Below are 15,729 nucleotides of genomic sequence, written 5' to 3'. Positions count from 1 at the left end.
GAATAGACACTAGCTGATACATAATCTCCCATCAACGTCTTAATTGCCTTCTCTGCATGGGTATTATGGGCTGTGTAGGGTGCAAAGGGAGTTGCTATTCTTATTCTGCTATAATGACTTGTTTTTAACTTGGATCATCAACGGGAGGATTGAGCGCATACTTTCTAGATCAGCCTGATGAGATAATATTTTTACTTTGGACTTCCATTGAGGCCTCTGAAAATGCTTTGTGGCAGAGCGTTAATTATACGAATGGCACCACACAGCTACAAAGGGGTATACAATACATTAGATATTAGCTAAAGCTTGTGTGTGTGTGTATATATATTTATATATATTACATGCACAGGCTAGATCCCTAAATGCAGGCTAATCATGAAATACTTACAATGCTACCTTTAATTTTAAATAGGACTACTTGCAAGAAAGGCAGCCCCATGGCGCAGAGTGGTAAACTGCAGTACTGCAGTCATAAGCTCTGTTCACGACTTGAGTTCGATCCCGACGGAAGTCGGTTTCGGTAGCTGGGTCAAGATTAACTCCGCTTTCCATCCTTCTGAGGTTGGTAAAATGAATACTCAGCTTGCTGGGGGTATATAGACAATTGGGGAAGGCAGTGGCAGTCATAGTCTGCCTAGTAAATGTGATGTGATGTCACCCCATGGATCAGTAATGACCCAGTGCTTGCATAGGGATCTACTCTTATTTTTACTTGCAAGAAAATGGTTTTGGGATTCCTAAAGGACCACCTGCGACCTTAGTGAACATCCATGAGAGATAGGACCTTTTTAGTGGTGTCCCCCTCAGCTTTGGGATGTTCGATCCCTTCCCTGGCACCTGTTGTTTTTCAGGCTACAACTTCTAGGGCTAGAGCTTGCTTTCCCATCGTATGGGTCGCTCAAGTGCAGCGTGACCTTATCTGCTCAAACTGCTGAGGAAATACCCCGTGCTGCAGTCCTACACACTGGCTGATCGAATCTCACCGGCTGCAGCAATATTTAAGATGCCTGTCTTCAAGTTTGCAGCTCCACCCATGAATATAATCAGAAATGTCTATATTTAGGCATGTGTAGTTTAAAAAAATATATAGGGTAGCGTTGACCTGTGGCTGTAAAGAGCAACATGCAAAGATTTGGGATTATGAGGAGTTTGGAGTAGTGGCTGGTGGGGGCCATGTGGCCCCATTAGTGGTGGGCAGCCTTTTCAACCTAATTGGCTGCATGGGTGGAAGCTCCCTGCCCCTTCTTAACCTTTGAGTGAAGGCCTGCACATTTTTTGTGTTACGCTTTATGCAGGCTTAAAAACAGCCACTCACCGGGTTATCTAGTAGGGTTGCCAACTCTGGGTTGGGAAATTCCTGGAGATTTGGGGGTAGAGCCTGGGGAGAGGAGGGTGAGGGGAGGGGGCTAACTAGGGTATAATGCCATAGGGCCCATCCTCCAGAGCACATTTTTTCTCTCCTGGTGACCAGCTGAGGCAGGGGTCCCCAACATTTTTGAGCCTGCGAGCACATTTGGAATTCTGACATGGCATGGTTGGCGCAGCAACAAAGTTGGGGAGTCGGGGCCAGCCACAAAAGGATTGCCACAGCTTAACTTCAGCAACGCAGTGTCGATCCTTGTGCTGTGATGGCAGCTGCTGCCAAAGCAACATATTTTTTAAATCTGCGCGGCCGATCAAATCCCTAATAGTCCATCATAAGCCTTGCTGGGCAAAAACTTTGCCTGGCCCCACCCACTTCCTAAAAACACTTGGCGGGAGCCAGAAAAGGTGTCAGCGGGCGCCATGGCGCCCAAAGGAACTACATTGGGGACCCCTGAGCTCAGGAAACTCTTTTGTAAATTGTAAGAAAATGGATTGTTATCTTTCAGACTGTAAGATTGTCTCAAATAGTTTAGAGTCTGGTAAAGAAAAAGGTTTTAGGTTGGTAAATTTTGTGATTGCTTTGATGTTTTTAACTTGGATCATCGATGGGTGGTTTGAACGCATGCTTTCTAGATCAGCCTGATGAGATAATATTTTCCCTTTGGACCATTGAGACCCCTCAAAATGCTTTGTGGCAGAGCATTAACTATATGAACTGCATATAGCTAGAACTGCACCACATAGCTAGAACTGCACCACATAGCTAGAAAGGGATATACATTAGAAATTAAAGCTTGTATGTGTGTATCACATTCAAATGCTTTTAACACTTCAGATGTCGTATTTGTGTAATGAAAACAAGCGCCTTCACTCTGGGCTGGAGTATACAGTTCTCGAAGGGAGACTTTTGAGTTGTCAAAGGTCCGTAGGTGAGGACGGTAATTCTAAGCCTTTGTGCCGAAACATTGCATGGATGCTGTTTTGACTCTTCACCACGTTTTCAGAAAGCAGTCCTGCAGAGAAGAGTTGCAGTTGCTTGGTAACCTAATACTTGTGGGTCTGTTATGCAATTTAACATGTGTTTGGTCTGCACAACATGCTACTGTTGGATTCAAAGGAAGGGCGCCGTTTTGGCTTCCGTTCAACTCCAGTAATTCCCTCCACCTCTTCCTGACCCATTTTCTGTCTTACCCATCAAAGGAGGCTGGCCGGGCTTCAAATAATAAACAGATGTGTCTCGTCCCGCTCGGACTTATCTCTTAATGCTAATCTTTAAGAAATGAATCAACAAAAGCTGAGTGGTGTTATGCGGGTAAACATGTTATTAAGAATGCAGCATTACAATGGAAGAAGAGGGCAGTTGAAGGTCTCAAAAGATGCAGCATTGATCTGAATTAGCATGCTTTACAAGCATCTTGTAGATAACACTGGAGGGTTAGTTGAGTTATCGGATAGCGTGGCTCAGATTAGATGAGGCTTCACGTGACCGTTTTGTGGCTCAGGACCAGCCAAGAGAGGTGGTCATATCACACGAGACATGCTGGGATAGATAAAAGCATGGTGCTTCTGAGCACGTAATTTTCCATCCAAGTGGGTGGGTTGATTTCTTAGTCCAAGGTAAGGTTTCTCAACTGATAGGTGAAGCCAAGCCAGGTGAGGTTTGACACAGATCCTTTCAGGGCTTTAGAGTCCTGGGCAGCAACCCGTGGTCCTGGAGGGTGTTTTGGAGAAGCAAAAGGGGTCAGCGTTTTGATCCGGGGCCTGTGAATTACCCCGCTGGCAAGTTCTGTAACCACAAACTCCACTTTGTTGCTGCATTTGTGTGCCCGTAAGTTGACAGATGGGTTGAAGGAGAAAGCAGCTCTCCTCAGTAGGCCAGTTGCTGATTGTATCGTATTCAGATATTTATTTATTTAATAGCATTTAACTGACTCCCCCACCAATAGATTTTGAAGGGAGTTTACAAAGGCAGGTGTGAACTGCACTGCACGAACATATTAACACATCTGGACAAAATTTTGAAAAGACATAACGGCCCTAAGACATCACTGGTGCATGGGCTTAGTTGTCCAGATTTTGTTCAGTTGCCCTCAGAATCCTCCATGAGCAGAAAGGCTTTATAGCAGTGGTCCTCAACCTTTTTTGCTCTATTCCCCCTTTCACCATTGTTCAGAATATAATTCCCCCCTTCCCAAGATAGTCATAAACTTCATTGAATGTCGCAGATTAGATTAAAAACAAACTACGATTTTACAGATTGTACATAATCTACAGGACATCACAGTTTGCTGAACAGTGGTCCCAATCCCCCCCCCGAACCCTAAAATTCCCCCCTTGTTGAGAACCCATGCTTTATAATGTCTTCAAAACCGGACCAAGGGGGAATCTTCCTCACCTCCTACTGGACTCTTGCTCTTACTGCTACAGACAGACCAACCCCATCATGATCTGCCATGTCTGGAAATCTGTTGCAAAAAACAGGTTCTGGGGTTGAGAAGAACCACAGCTCAAGCCGTGACAGATCTAATGGACTTCAGGGATAGAAAAGCCCTTTGAGGATCTATGTCAGTGCATATGGCTCATTCCAGGACAGATGGCCCTTCAAGTACGTGGGTCCCAAGCTGTGTATGGTTTTATAGGTAAGAAGCAGCACCTTAAAGTTGTCCCAGAAGCAAACAGGCGGACAGTGTAGATTACAGAATTGGGGTAGTACATTCAAACCTCCGTGTTCTAGCTAATAGAGTAGCTATGTTTTGTACCAGTTGAAGCTTCTGGATTGTCTTCAAGGGCAGCCCCAAGCAGAGTGCATTACTGTAGTCTAGTTTAGAAGATAAAATACCAGACAAGGTTTTGTGCTATCAGAATGGGCCTAGGCCTTGCTCAGGGGTTCCCTCCTCCTCTTGCATGCCAGAATCTAATTCTGGGTGTGCAACCAACCAGGCACCCAATCAGCAAATTGTGGTTTGCACCTGCCGTGAACCACACTTTGGTCCTGGCTGAGAATGCTGGTTCCCAGGCAAGCACAAATTACAGTTAGACTGCAGTGGTAAAAGGAAGGAGGAAGGCTGCAAGCAAACTCCAGCCTCCCTTAGAGCTCGTTTATATACAGCAGAGCTAAAATTTAGCAGTTCATCTGACCTAAGCCATTAGTAGAAAGTACCTAGTGGATCAAGTCATACCCCATGTTGGAATCCCGCTTGATAGAGAACATAATTATCAAAGGAATATGCAGTCTAACCTCCCAGCAATCAGTTTAGCAGGTAAATCCGCACTTTTGATCAGCTAAAATCCCTCTAATGTCCTGAATTAATTCAGAAAATGCTCCCTGAGTCTTTCTGCAGGAGCCAAGTTGCTGAGGTCTGTTCACACATGCACAAAAAATGCATGACCTGCCAAGCTGTAGCAGAATGATAAGAAGAAAACAAGATCCAACATAACAAAGTTTGCAGCTGGGTTTCGCCAAAACAAACAAGCTCTCTGTTAACCCCATATACCAGTCATACGCTAAAGCCACTGTGTTTCTGCCTGGCAGGCATTTTGACCTTTTAGCAGAATGCCATAAAAATAGTTTACGAACCGAAAAGTATTGATTTTATTCTAAGTATCCAAATATTTGAGGAGAAGAGTGTGACCTGGAAAAGGAGCATTTCCCTCCCCTGTTCTAGGGGCAGAAGGTACATGGCTCCATTGGCAAACATTTCCTTTGATGTAGAGAACTCTGATTCTTGAACACATGAACACATGAAGCTGCCTTATACTGAATCAGACCCTTGGTCCATCAAAGTCAGTATTGTCTACTCAGACCGGCAGCGGCTCTCCAGGGTCTCAGGCGGAGGTCTTTCACATCACCTACTTACCTAGTCCCTTTAACTGGAGATGCTGGGGATTGAACCTGGGACCTTCTGCATGCCAAGCAGATGCTCTACAAATGGAGCCACAGCCATTCCCCAGTGCTTTTGCTCTCCAAGGGCTGTTGCGGACAATCTGGATGATTCATCTTTGAGTCAAGGTCAACTGATAACCATTCCAAAGAGGCCGGACCTTAGATGAGTATTTCTAGACCAAAACAAATGACCTGTTGCTTTTTCCAGGTTGCAGGTTGTGGCCTGGGAATTGAGTGTGAATGCCATGCGATGGGTGCCACATTTAAAAGATTCTTTTGTGCATACTTAAAAGATTCCTGTTCCAAGGCCTGTACATGTGCAGCATTTCTTCTCCCAGTTGCCAGCTCTTGGGCCAAGGCCTGAAGCATTGGTGAAAAACTCTTTAAACACTGTTTCAGTACCAGTGTCAGGGTTGGGGGATTCCAGACGTGGCCAGTGACAAGTCTGAGATCCAGTTAATACCTTTGTTCAAATGATAAACATTTTGACAACTTTTTTGTAAAGGGAATAGAGTTGCAGTCAGACAGATAGTTTGGGAAGGCATTTTTATCAAGTGAATCAGGTTTCTTCTGTTTGCATTGTTTATTGTATTTATTCTGTTTTTTGCATTGTTTTCTAATTTGGTAATCTAGATTTTGTTTTTGTTCACACTGTTTATAGTATGTATTACCTTGTTTTTATTGCACCGTTAGCAGAATGCGTTATCTTCTAATACGGTATTTGAATGCCAAGAAGACTGTATTTGAATGCTTTGAATGCCAACAAGAAAGGTAGACGATAAATGAAGTAAATAAATAAATAGGGGCTTAGATTACCTAATAAAAAAGTTTCTTCCACATAAAGATGTAAGGGAGAATGGTTGCAGCCTTGCTTTCTCTTTGCTACCCTAGATTCCTATAAGCAGGGAGGCTGGAGGGTGAGAGATTAAAAATTGATAAAAGGAAGTATTTCTTAACACATAGTTAAATTGTGGAACTCCCTGCCCCAGGATGTGGTGATGGCTGCCAACTTGGAAGGCTTTAAGAGGGGAGTGGACATGGTCATGGAGGAGAGTGCTATTCATGGCTACTAGTCAAAATGGATACTAGTCATGATGCATACCTGTTCTCTCGAAGATCAGAGGAACATGCCTATTATATTAGATGCTTTGGAACCCAGGCAGGGCAATGCTGCTACAGTCACCTTGTTTGTGAGCTTCCTAGAGGCACCTGATTGGCCACTTTGTGAACAGACTGGTGGATTTGATGGGCCTGGGTCTGATCCAGCATGGCTTTACTTATGTTCTTACTGGCCAATGAGCTGGGATTTGGTAACCTTGAAGAGTGTAACAGAGCATCTTACTCCCATGGGGTTGTCAACCTCATTTCATCCCAATATTATCCTCTTTCGTTCTAACCTCAGTGATTTGGTATGAATTAGTTTGCAAATGAAGAACAGAAGCTTGAATACTGATGGCAAATATCTCTTATTTATTTTCAGCTCTCAAGAGGATGAAAGACCTATGTCGCCCTTCTATCTGAGGTATTGCATTATTTTGTATTCTTTTGCGGGGTTTCATTTGTAAGAAACCATGAAGGTTACAGTTATTAGTCATTTTTATGTCTGCTCCCTAGTAAATTCTTGACTGTGTCTCAATGGTAGAACACCAGTGTTGCATGTGCAAGGTCCCTGTTCCAATCCCTGGCATCTCCAGCCAAAAGGACCTCAGGTTTTCTGCCTGGAATCATAAATAGCTGTTCCTCGTCAGAATAAACAGTATTGGTCTAGCTGAACCAATGGTTTAATTTGGGATAAGGCAGCTTCATGTAAATCTTCATAAGCAAATCCTGAAAGCTAGCGTTATGTAGCAGTTAGAGTACTGATCAAATCAAGCCTGAATTCTCCCTAGAAGCTAAAATAACTAAGCTGAAAATAATCATACTTTGGTGATTTCATGAGAAGGCAAGACACACCGCAAAAGACAATAATGCTAGGAAAAGTTGAAGCCAATAGGAGAAGAGAAAGACTCCACATGAGATGGATTGACTCAATAAAGGAAGCCACGGCTTCAGTTTGCAAGATCTGAGCAAGGCTGTCAATGATAGGATGTTTTGGAGGATGTTTTAGAGGTCATTAATTCATCAGGTTGCAATAAGTCAGAAGCAAGTTAATGGCACATAACACAGATTACTGAACTAGGTCTGGGATCGATCTTTGTAACCCCATCCTTTAATACTGATGCTGGTTATCCTACTGAGCTACATTATATTAGATCTCATTGCTTTTTGTTAGCTTGTTAATTTTTTTGCTGCTCAACACGACCACACATGAAGTTGGCAGTGGGTTATCAGGACACAGCCCCTCCCCTTGATAATGAACACATGAAGCTGTCTGATACTGAGTCAGACCTTTGGTCTGTCAAGGTCAGTACTGTCTACTCTGACTGGCATCAGCTCTCCAGGGTCTTAGGCAGAGGTCTTGTACATCACCAGTGATTAAACCTGGGGCTTTCTTCATGCAAAGCAGATCATCTTACAACAAAACCATAGCCCTACTCCATTGTGGCAAACCAGGAAGCAGTTTTGAGACGATTTGCCAAGGGGAATTAACTTGACTGGCAAGACGGGTCAGCACTGGTACTTTGCCACTTGAAAGGTCTTGAAGCGAGAGGTAGACGTTCTTCCTGCCGTTTTATCCTCCGTGCCTTCTCGCAGAAATCAGAAAGGCTGGTAAATCCGTGCCCAAGGCTACGTGGTGGAACTGCTCTCCTTGTTGCCTTGCTGTTTTCCTGCCAGGGCAGCTTGCCGTGATGTAAACTTATGGGTGTGATACAGCAACTGAGTGATGAATGTAAACACATGGAGGATGTGGGTTGTGTCTTTTATAGAGTACAAGGAGTTCAGTGATTGGGAGCAGACAGTTATGTAACAAGGGCTGTCCAGATTCCAGCAATCACACAATGCTTGATGCTTGCCAAAGAGCAGGAATTTTGTGTGTATTCTTTTTTTAACCAGGCCTGCAAATGCTGTAAAGATTTTTTTAATGAGCACAGTGGTAGAGGTGTGATTTCCTTTCTTACTTCTCTCAGCTCAGTTTCAGCAAAGAGATGAAACCCAAAGAGTGCACCGAATCGGAATGTGTAAACCTTCTGTCACCTTAGAATGAGGACTCTTTCAACCGAGGGTGTCTGAAATTCCTGAATATTTAGATTCACGTAGTGTAGGCACCTTCCTGCACCCTGTTTTTGTGATAGTCCTGTTTAGATCCCAGTGCAGGCAGGGACTTGCCTGGTTCACCTTGAGTAAGTTTCAATTCCTTCATCTGCAAAAAAACAAAATATGCCCGGAGGCTTGTGGCCAAAGAAGTTAACTTATCAACGTCAGCAGCTCTGTCGCCACAACCACTCCTACAACATCTCTTGGTGCACCATAATATGGTTTTTAAAATATCGCCTGTTTCTCAAGCTTGTGGATGGTTCTGAATGAGGCAAGTACTTGCATGTCAAAAATATTATAAGAACCTAAGAAAAGCCATGCTGCATCAGACCAAGGCCCATCAAGTCCACCAGTCTGTTCACACAGTGGCCAACCACGTGCCTCTAGGAAGCCCACAAACAAAATGACTGCAGCAGCACCATCCTGCTTGTGTTCCACAGCACCTAATATATTCGGCATGCTCCTCTGATCCTGGAGTGAATAGATATGCATCATGACTAGTATCCATTTTAACTAGTAGCTACTCCTCCATGACCATGTCCACTCCCCTCTTAAAGCCTTCCAAGTTGGCAGCCATCACCACATCCTGGGGCAGGGAGTTCCACAATTTAACTATGCTTTGTGTGAAGAAATACTTCCTTTTCTCTGTTTTGAATCTCTCACCCTCCAGCTTCAGCAGATGATCCCATGTTCTAGTATTATGAGAGAGGGAGAAAAGCTTCTCCCTGCCCATTCTCTCCATACCATGCATAATTTTATAGACCTCTATCATATCTCCCCTTAACCGCCTTCTTTCCAAGCTAAACAGCCCTAAGCGTCATTATCTAAATGAAGGGGGGGGGGGAATCCTTTAATGCTAGTTTGGGTCATTGCTGCCTATACTGCATCCCCTCTCTGACCAGATGGTGTTACGAAACATGCCATCCAGTGTTCTTCAGATCAATGGGTACTTTGTCGTTGACTTCAGTGGAATGTCGATGGTACTATAAGACAATTATTTGATTTTATGAAAGAGGGAAGAATTGCAGTCAGAAGGGCTGATCTAATGTTTTGGCCATGCACGTTTCTCCTGAAACATACTAAAGCAAAAGGAAGATGTTCATAATTTGATTTCTTAGGGATTTGTGCACGAGGAAAGATCTGTGCCTTGTTCCCTGTGTTGAGACGGATATTGTTAGGCCTGAAGTTGTTAGATAAGCAGGGCATTCTTCAGAAAGCTGGAAACAACACATAGTGAATGTCAGCTGGGTTAGATAACACCCTTTCAAGTAATCCAATCAGCCTCTGAGTACAGATGCTTTGACTACCCAGGTTAAAATGAACTCTTGGACAAGGAAAAAAAAGTCGTGTTCTATACTGAACTTTATAGAAAGGATGTTTTTAGGGGCAGGAAAGAAAGATGCTGGCAGGAATTACCTGTACGTGGCTCAGAGAAATAGCCTAATTTCTGTTACACCCTCAGTTATCAAAGTAGTTGATCAATAAATAGAACAAGAACAAACACATAAGGTGCCTGTTTTTTTTCTTACTGGAACACCATGTCAGTGTTTCTGAAAATACAAAGCAGGCCTCTTTTGTGCCATGCTATGTGTGGTGTGGTTCTTACTCTTGATAGATCTTTCTTTCTTTCTTTTTTTAATGAAAAGCCCTCTTGGGCAATGCAGTCAGAATTGGAGAAAGGCTGCTTAACCTTGTATTTTCATAGCAATTTGTTTTCTCCTTATTATCCCTCGCACACCTGCTTTCCAACCTGTGGGGGAGAATATGCGGGGGCCTTCCCCTCACAGGTGGGAAAGCAGGTGTGTTACGTGTGATTTTCGGTGGACAAATGGCAAGAAGGGGAGGGGTCCTTTCAACTTTCTCTACTAGTTTTCTCATTTTAGAGAAGTTCCCTCTTTTAAAGTCAAAGGTAATTGTATGAGATTTCCCAGTCACTTTCCCACACATCTAAATTAAATTTGATGCCATTGTGATCACTATTGCCAACTGGCTCAACTACATCCACATCCCGCACTAAGTCACCGGCAGCACCCAGAGTATTAAACCCAGGATCCCTTCCCCTCTGGTTGGGTCTATGACCAACTGTTCGAGGGCACAGTCATTTAGGATGTCTAAAATTTTTATCTCTTTGGCTTGTCTGGAGCATACATTTATCCAATCAATATGAGGGAAGTTAAAGTCTCCCATTATTACTACTTCGTTACCTTTACATGCTTCCCTAATTTCATTCTCCATCTCAAGATCACCCTGAGCCATTTGGTCAGGGGGCCGATAGAACTTCCCCAGTACTAAATCTCCTTTGGGGCCCGGAACCGTCACCCATAAGGATTCTGTGGACGAGTCTGCCCTTTTTATGGTCTCTAGCTTATTAGACACTATGCCTTCCTTGATATACATAGCAACACCCCCTCCAATATTCCCTTCCCTGTCATTTCTATACAGTTTGTAACCAGGGATGAATGTATCCCACTGGTTCTCTCCCCTCCACCAGGTTTCTGTACTGCTCACTATATCTATGTTTTCTCTTAAAACCATGCACTCTAATTCCCCCATTTTTGCTTGGAGGCTTCTAGCATTAGCATAGAAACACCTCCACACTGTTTCTCTCTTTCGACTTGCCTGACATGTGCCTTTGGGCATCTTTAAGATGGCTATCCATCTTTTTTTTTCCATTCCCTTTCATGTCTAAGTAATTCCTATGTGGGCAATCTGAAGCAATTTTCCCTTTGTCCATATGTACTGAGTTTGCCTGAACCGGATGCTTTTCAGCTCCTGTCGGCTTTCCCCCCAGGTTCAGTTTAAAAGCTGCTCTGCCACCATTTTTATATTACGCGCCAGCAGTCTGGTTCCATCCTGGTTCAAGTGGAGCCCATCCCTTTTGTATAGGCCCGGCTTGTCCCAAAATGTTGCCCAGTTCCTTACAAATCTAAAGCCCTCTTCCCTGCACCACCATCTCATCCACACAATGAGACTCACCAACTGTGCGTGCCTAGCTGGTCCTGCACGTGGAACAGGTAGCATTTCTGAGAAAGCTACCTTGGAGGTCCTGGCTTTTAGTCTCCTGCCTAGCAACCTAAAAGTGCTTCTTTACTCAACAAGTAAAGATATTGTGGAATTCACTGATGGTGGATGTCCATGAATGGCTACTATCATGGAGGAGAGGTCCATGAATGCCTATTAGCCACGGTGTCTGAAGGGAAACTCCACAGTCACAGGCAGCAAACCTCTCGTTACGCACTCAAGGCAACAACATTAGGGGAAGCCTTAGCCTCTGTGTGCTGTTCGTTGGCCCTCGAGGGTTACGTGTTGACTGCTGGGTGAGACAAGATGCTGGACTTGATGGACCACTGGTCTCACCCAGCAGGGGTCTTCTTATAGTAGTAGGGGAGCCAGCATGGTGTAGTGGTTAAGAGTGATGATTTGGAGTGGTGGACTCTGATCTGGAGAACTGGGCTTGGTTCCCCACTCCTCCACATGAGCGGCGGATGCTAATCTGGAACCGGGTTTGTTTCCCCACTCCTACACACAAAGCCAGCTGGGTGACCTCAGGCTAGTCACAGCTCTCTTCGAGCTCTCTCAGCCTCACCTACCTCACAGGGTGTCTGTTGTGGGAGGGGAAGGGAAGGGAATTGTAAGCCGGTTTGATTCTCCCTTAAGTGGTAAAGGAAGTCGGCGTATGAAAACAAACTCCTCCTCTTCTTCTTATGAGGGAGATGCTTTACTGTTTCCCCAAACCCTTTCCTCGTCACCCTTTTCAAACTGCTACTTAAAGTGGCTTTCCCCTGTAAGGTTCCAAAAAGCATGTTTGAGCAGGAGAGCGGGGTTGTGGAGAGGGATAATGTATAACACACAATCAACTGGTAAAGAGAAGGTAAACATCCCTTTCTCTGCAGTCATTTCTCCACTCTAAATTCCGTTTCATGCTGGGTTTTCCTTTTTTAAAAACCACATCAGGGCTCATTTTGCAGAGAAAGTATAATTAAGCTACTCTGCTATGCATGACTCCAAAGTGAGGTCAGTGGAACTTACTCCAAATACTTAGTGGGGATTACTGCTGAGCAAATATGTATAGGCTTGGACTGTTAGCCTTTTAAAATTATGGGTAGTTTCCACTTCTGTGTGGTGATATCATGCTGACCTACATAATGTACATTTAAATGGCAGTTGTTCAGCCTGTGTAACATTATCCCCACCCTTTTCCAGTATAGGACAGTCAATGTGGTGTGCTAGTTAAAATGCTGTGCAAGGGCGTGTGAGAGCCTAGGTCAAATCCCCACTCGGCTGTGAAATCGGGTGACCTTAGACCAGTCTCTCTCTCTCTCTCTCTCTGTCCTACCTTGCAAGCTTATTGTGAGGACAAAATGGAAGGGGCACCCACCCTGAGCTCCTTGGAGGAAAGGCAGAATAGAACTGTGATAGATAGGGGATTCCTTCTTGTTAACAGGGAAATGCTTATCAGTCAGATCGTTCCGATTAGTCGCTTCTTCCAGGAGTTGTCTTGTGACTTGAAAAAATTGATATTTCCCAAATTGTATTAATCATATCCATCAGTTGAGAAAGACTTAAGGAAAACTTAAGCTGCTCTTGCAAAGTATCTGGAATCTGGTAAGTTATGTTGTTGTCCAAAAGGATTCTCCCAATTATTTGACACCCCCTGCCTCGGCACTTGTAATTCCTACACAGTTGTGGTATTGTACCTTTCCCCTCTTTTTTCCAAAATATGTTACACATGATAATATGAAAGTGGTCCTTCTGGTCTTGTTATTAATTGGCACGTTTCTTAAGACCACTGAAGTAGAAATGTGTCCCATCTTCTTGTTAAGCTTGCACAGATATAGGCTGATATCCTTTTTCTATCCCAGTGCAGATGATGTCATAAGAGCGCTGAGCTTATCTGTACACTTTCAGTTTTGCCCAGAAATATCACCATTCAGCTCTTTTAATCCATCATCGGCATTTGTTTCCCTTTCCTTTCTCCCTTTGCTGCAATTACACTAATCCGGATGCCTTTCTGGGAAGTCCTCCTAGTCCTCCAAGCACATCTTTCCTTTTAACTGTAGGTGGCGCTGTTCACAGTCCTGAGAGAGAAACCAGGTGGACGGAGGTGGGAAGAATGTGGGAATGCGAGTAATAACTCTTGCAATCACATTGGTCAGCTACCTGGCGTCAAAATAAGTCGACTCTGGTTCAATACTGTGTGGAAATGCTTTAGGAAAAATTGATGTGTACAGATTCAGAAGGAACATGCTGAAGTTTGTGGCAGAATTGCATTTTAAGCCCTTGATCCTGAATTACAGAGTGGTTTTTGCAGGACGGGTGCTTGAAGAGCTGTCATTTTATCATTCCCTCTTGGTCCTGTGGCAGACCCCCTTCCCAGTCCATTACGTTGCCTCATAGTCATTTTGTGTTATTTTTTTTTTTTTTAATCCCACCGTTCCCCTAAGGAGCTCAAATCCGTGTGCAGGGTTCTTCTCTCTCTGGGGGTTACCGCACTTTGTATTCCCAGCGATGTATGAAGAGTTTGAAAATGTTATAAAAAAACATCGCTTTAAAAGGGTTTTTGGATACCACGGCTTATAAATGGTTGGAAAACGTCTTCACAGCTAAAGGGGCCAAACAAAGCGCGAACAGTATTTTTTATAACGTTTTCAAACTCTTAATACATCGCTGGGAATACATAGAAAGTGCGAACAGTATTTTTTATAACGTTTTCAAACTCTTAATACATTGCTGGGAATACATAGAAAGTGCGAACAGTATTTTTTATAACGTTTTCAAACTCTTAATACATTGCTGGGAATACATAGAAAGTGCGAACAGTATTTTTTATAATGTTTTCAAACTCTTAATACATCTGTGGGAATACATAGAAAGTGCGAACAGTATTTTTTATAACGTTTTCAAACTCTTAATACACCGGTGGGAATACATAGAAAGTGCGAACAGTATTTTTTATAACGTTTTCAAACTCTTAATACATCGCTGGGAATACATAGAAAGTGCGAACAGTATTTTTTATAACGTTTTCAAACTCTTAATACACTGGTGGGAATACATAGAAAGTGCGAACAGTATTTTTTATAACTTTTTCAAACTCTTAATACATCGGTGGGAATACATAGAAAGTGCGAACAGTATTTTTTATAACTTTTTCAAACTCTTAATACACTGGTGGAATACATAGAAAGTGCGAACAGTATTTTTTATAACTTTTTCAAACTCTTAATACATCGTTGCGAATACAAGTGCGGTAACCCCCTCTATTTTATCCTCACGGAGCAACCCTCACAGAGCAACACAGAGACCGGTTAAACTTGTCTGTGGCTGGCCCAGGGCCACCCAGTGAATCTCTGACTGCGTTTCTAGTGATCTAGTAAATATGGAAACCAGGCAGTTTACCTAAGTCCGGAAGAGTAACCCAGATTAGAGTGTAATAGCAAGAAGACAGAGCACTGTAAAATGCTAAAACTCAGGCATGTGCTCAGGGTTTCCTCATCTAAGCAAAGTATAACTTTATTAAGAGTAAGTATCTAAGCAAAGTATAACTTTATTAAGAGTAAGTAGTATGAAACAGAAAAAAGGAAACTGAGGCCCACCATAGTGCTCATAGCAGCTTGCCTAGAGCCCACCTATGCGGAGTCATTAGTAATACTGGGAATGGGAACTGTTCCGGAATCTGGCACCTGGTAACTATTAAAAAAACACAGGCAAGACTTCAAAGATTAATTCTTTGTTCTTCACAGATGTCATATATGAAAGAGCCTTTCCCTCTTCTCAAGGTGATGGAAGTCTTGCCTGTTTGAGCAGTCATTAAGTGAATGATGGGATCGAATGATGGAATTAAGTGGGGGAAAGGGTCCTCAAGTTGCAGCCGACTTAGGCGACCCCCATAGGGTTTTTCAAGGCAAGAGACTTTGAGAGGGGGATTTGCCATTTCCTTCCTCTGCGTAACAGCCCTGGGTTTCCTGGGTGGTCTCCCATCCAAATAATGACCAGGGCTGACCCTGCTTTGCTTTCAAGATCTGACAAGATCGGGCTAGCCACTAGCCATCTAGATCAGGGCAAGTGAATGATAAGCTCGGGCTAATTTAGTAGTATATTTTTATTTATTTTTAAATGTGCTTTTTAAAAAAATACCCTTAATAAGCAAACGAACTACGGAGCTTCCCTCTCCATCCTGAGACTGTACAGATAGGCTAGAATTAAAAAAAAAACCAATAACTAAATGAACCGTGAGGCCTACTGCTTTAAGTTTTATTTTTAGTCATGCCTTTAAACGATTCCAT

General features: G+C 43.3%; 1 protein-coding gene across 1 annotated transcript in view; it reads left to right on the top strand.

Moving 5' to 3' along the window:
- Positions 1–15,729, top strand: part of FAM13A (family with sequence similarity 13 member A) — a 174,930-nt gene that overhangs the window by 100,139 nt on the left and 59,062 nt on the right. Inside the window, 1 exon segment of the mRNA XM_056855228.1 lies at positions 6,729–6,770. Coding sequence (XP_056711206.1) covers positions 6,729–6,770 — 42 coding nt within the window.

This window comes from Euleptes europaea, chromosome 9 (genome assembly GCF_029931775.1).
Source record: "Euleptes europaea isolate rEulEur1 chromosome 9, rEulEur1.hap1, whole genome shotgun sequence".
NCBI classification, from domain to species: Eukaryota; Metazoa; Chordata; class Lepidosauria; order Squamata; family Sphaerodactylidae; genus Euleptes; species Euleptes europaea.
The sequence above is the reverse complement of the archived record's forward strand: the minus strand, read 5'-3'. Positions and strand labels throughout refer to the sequence as shown.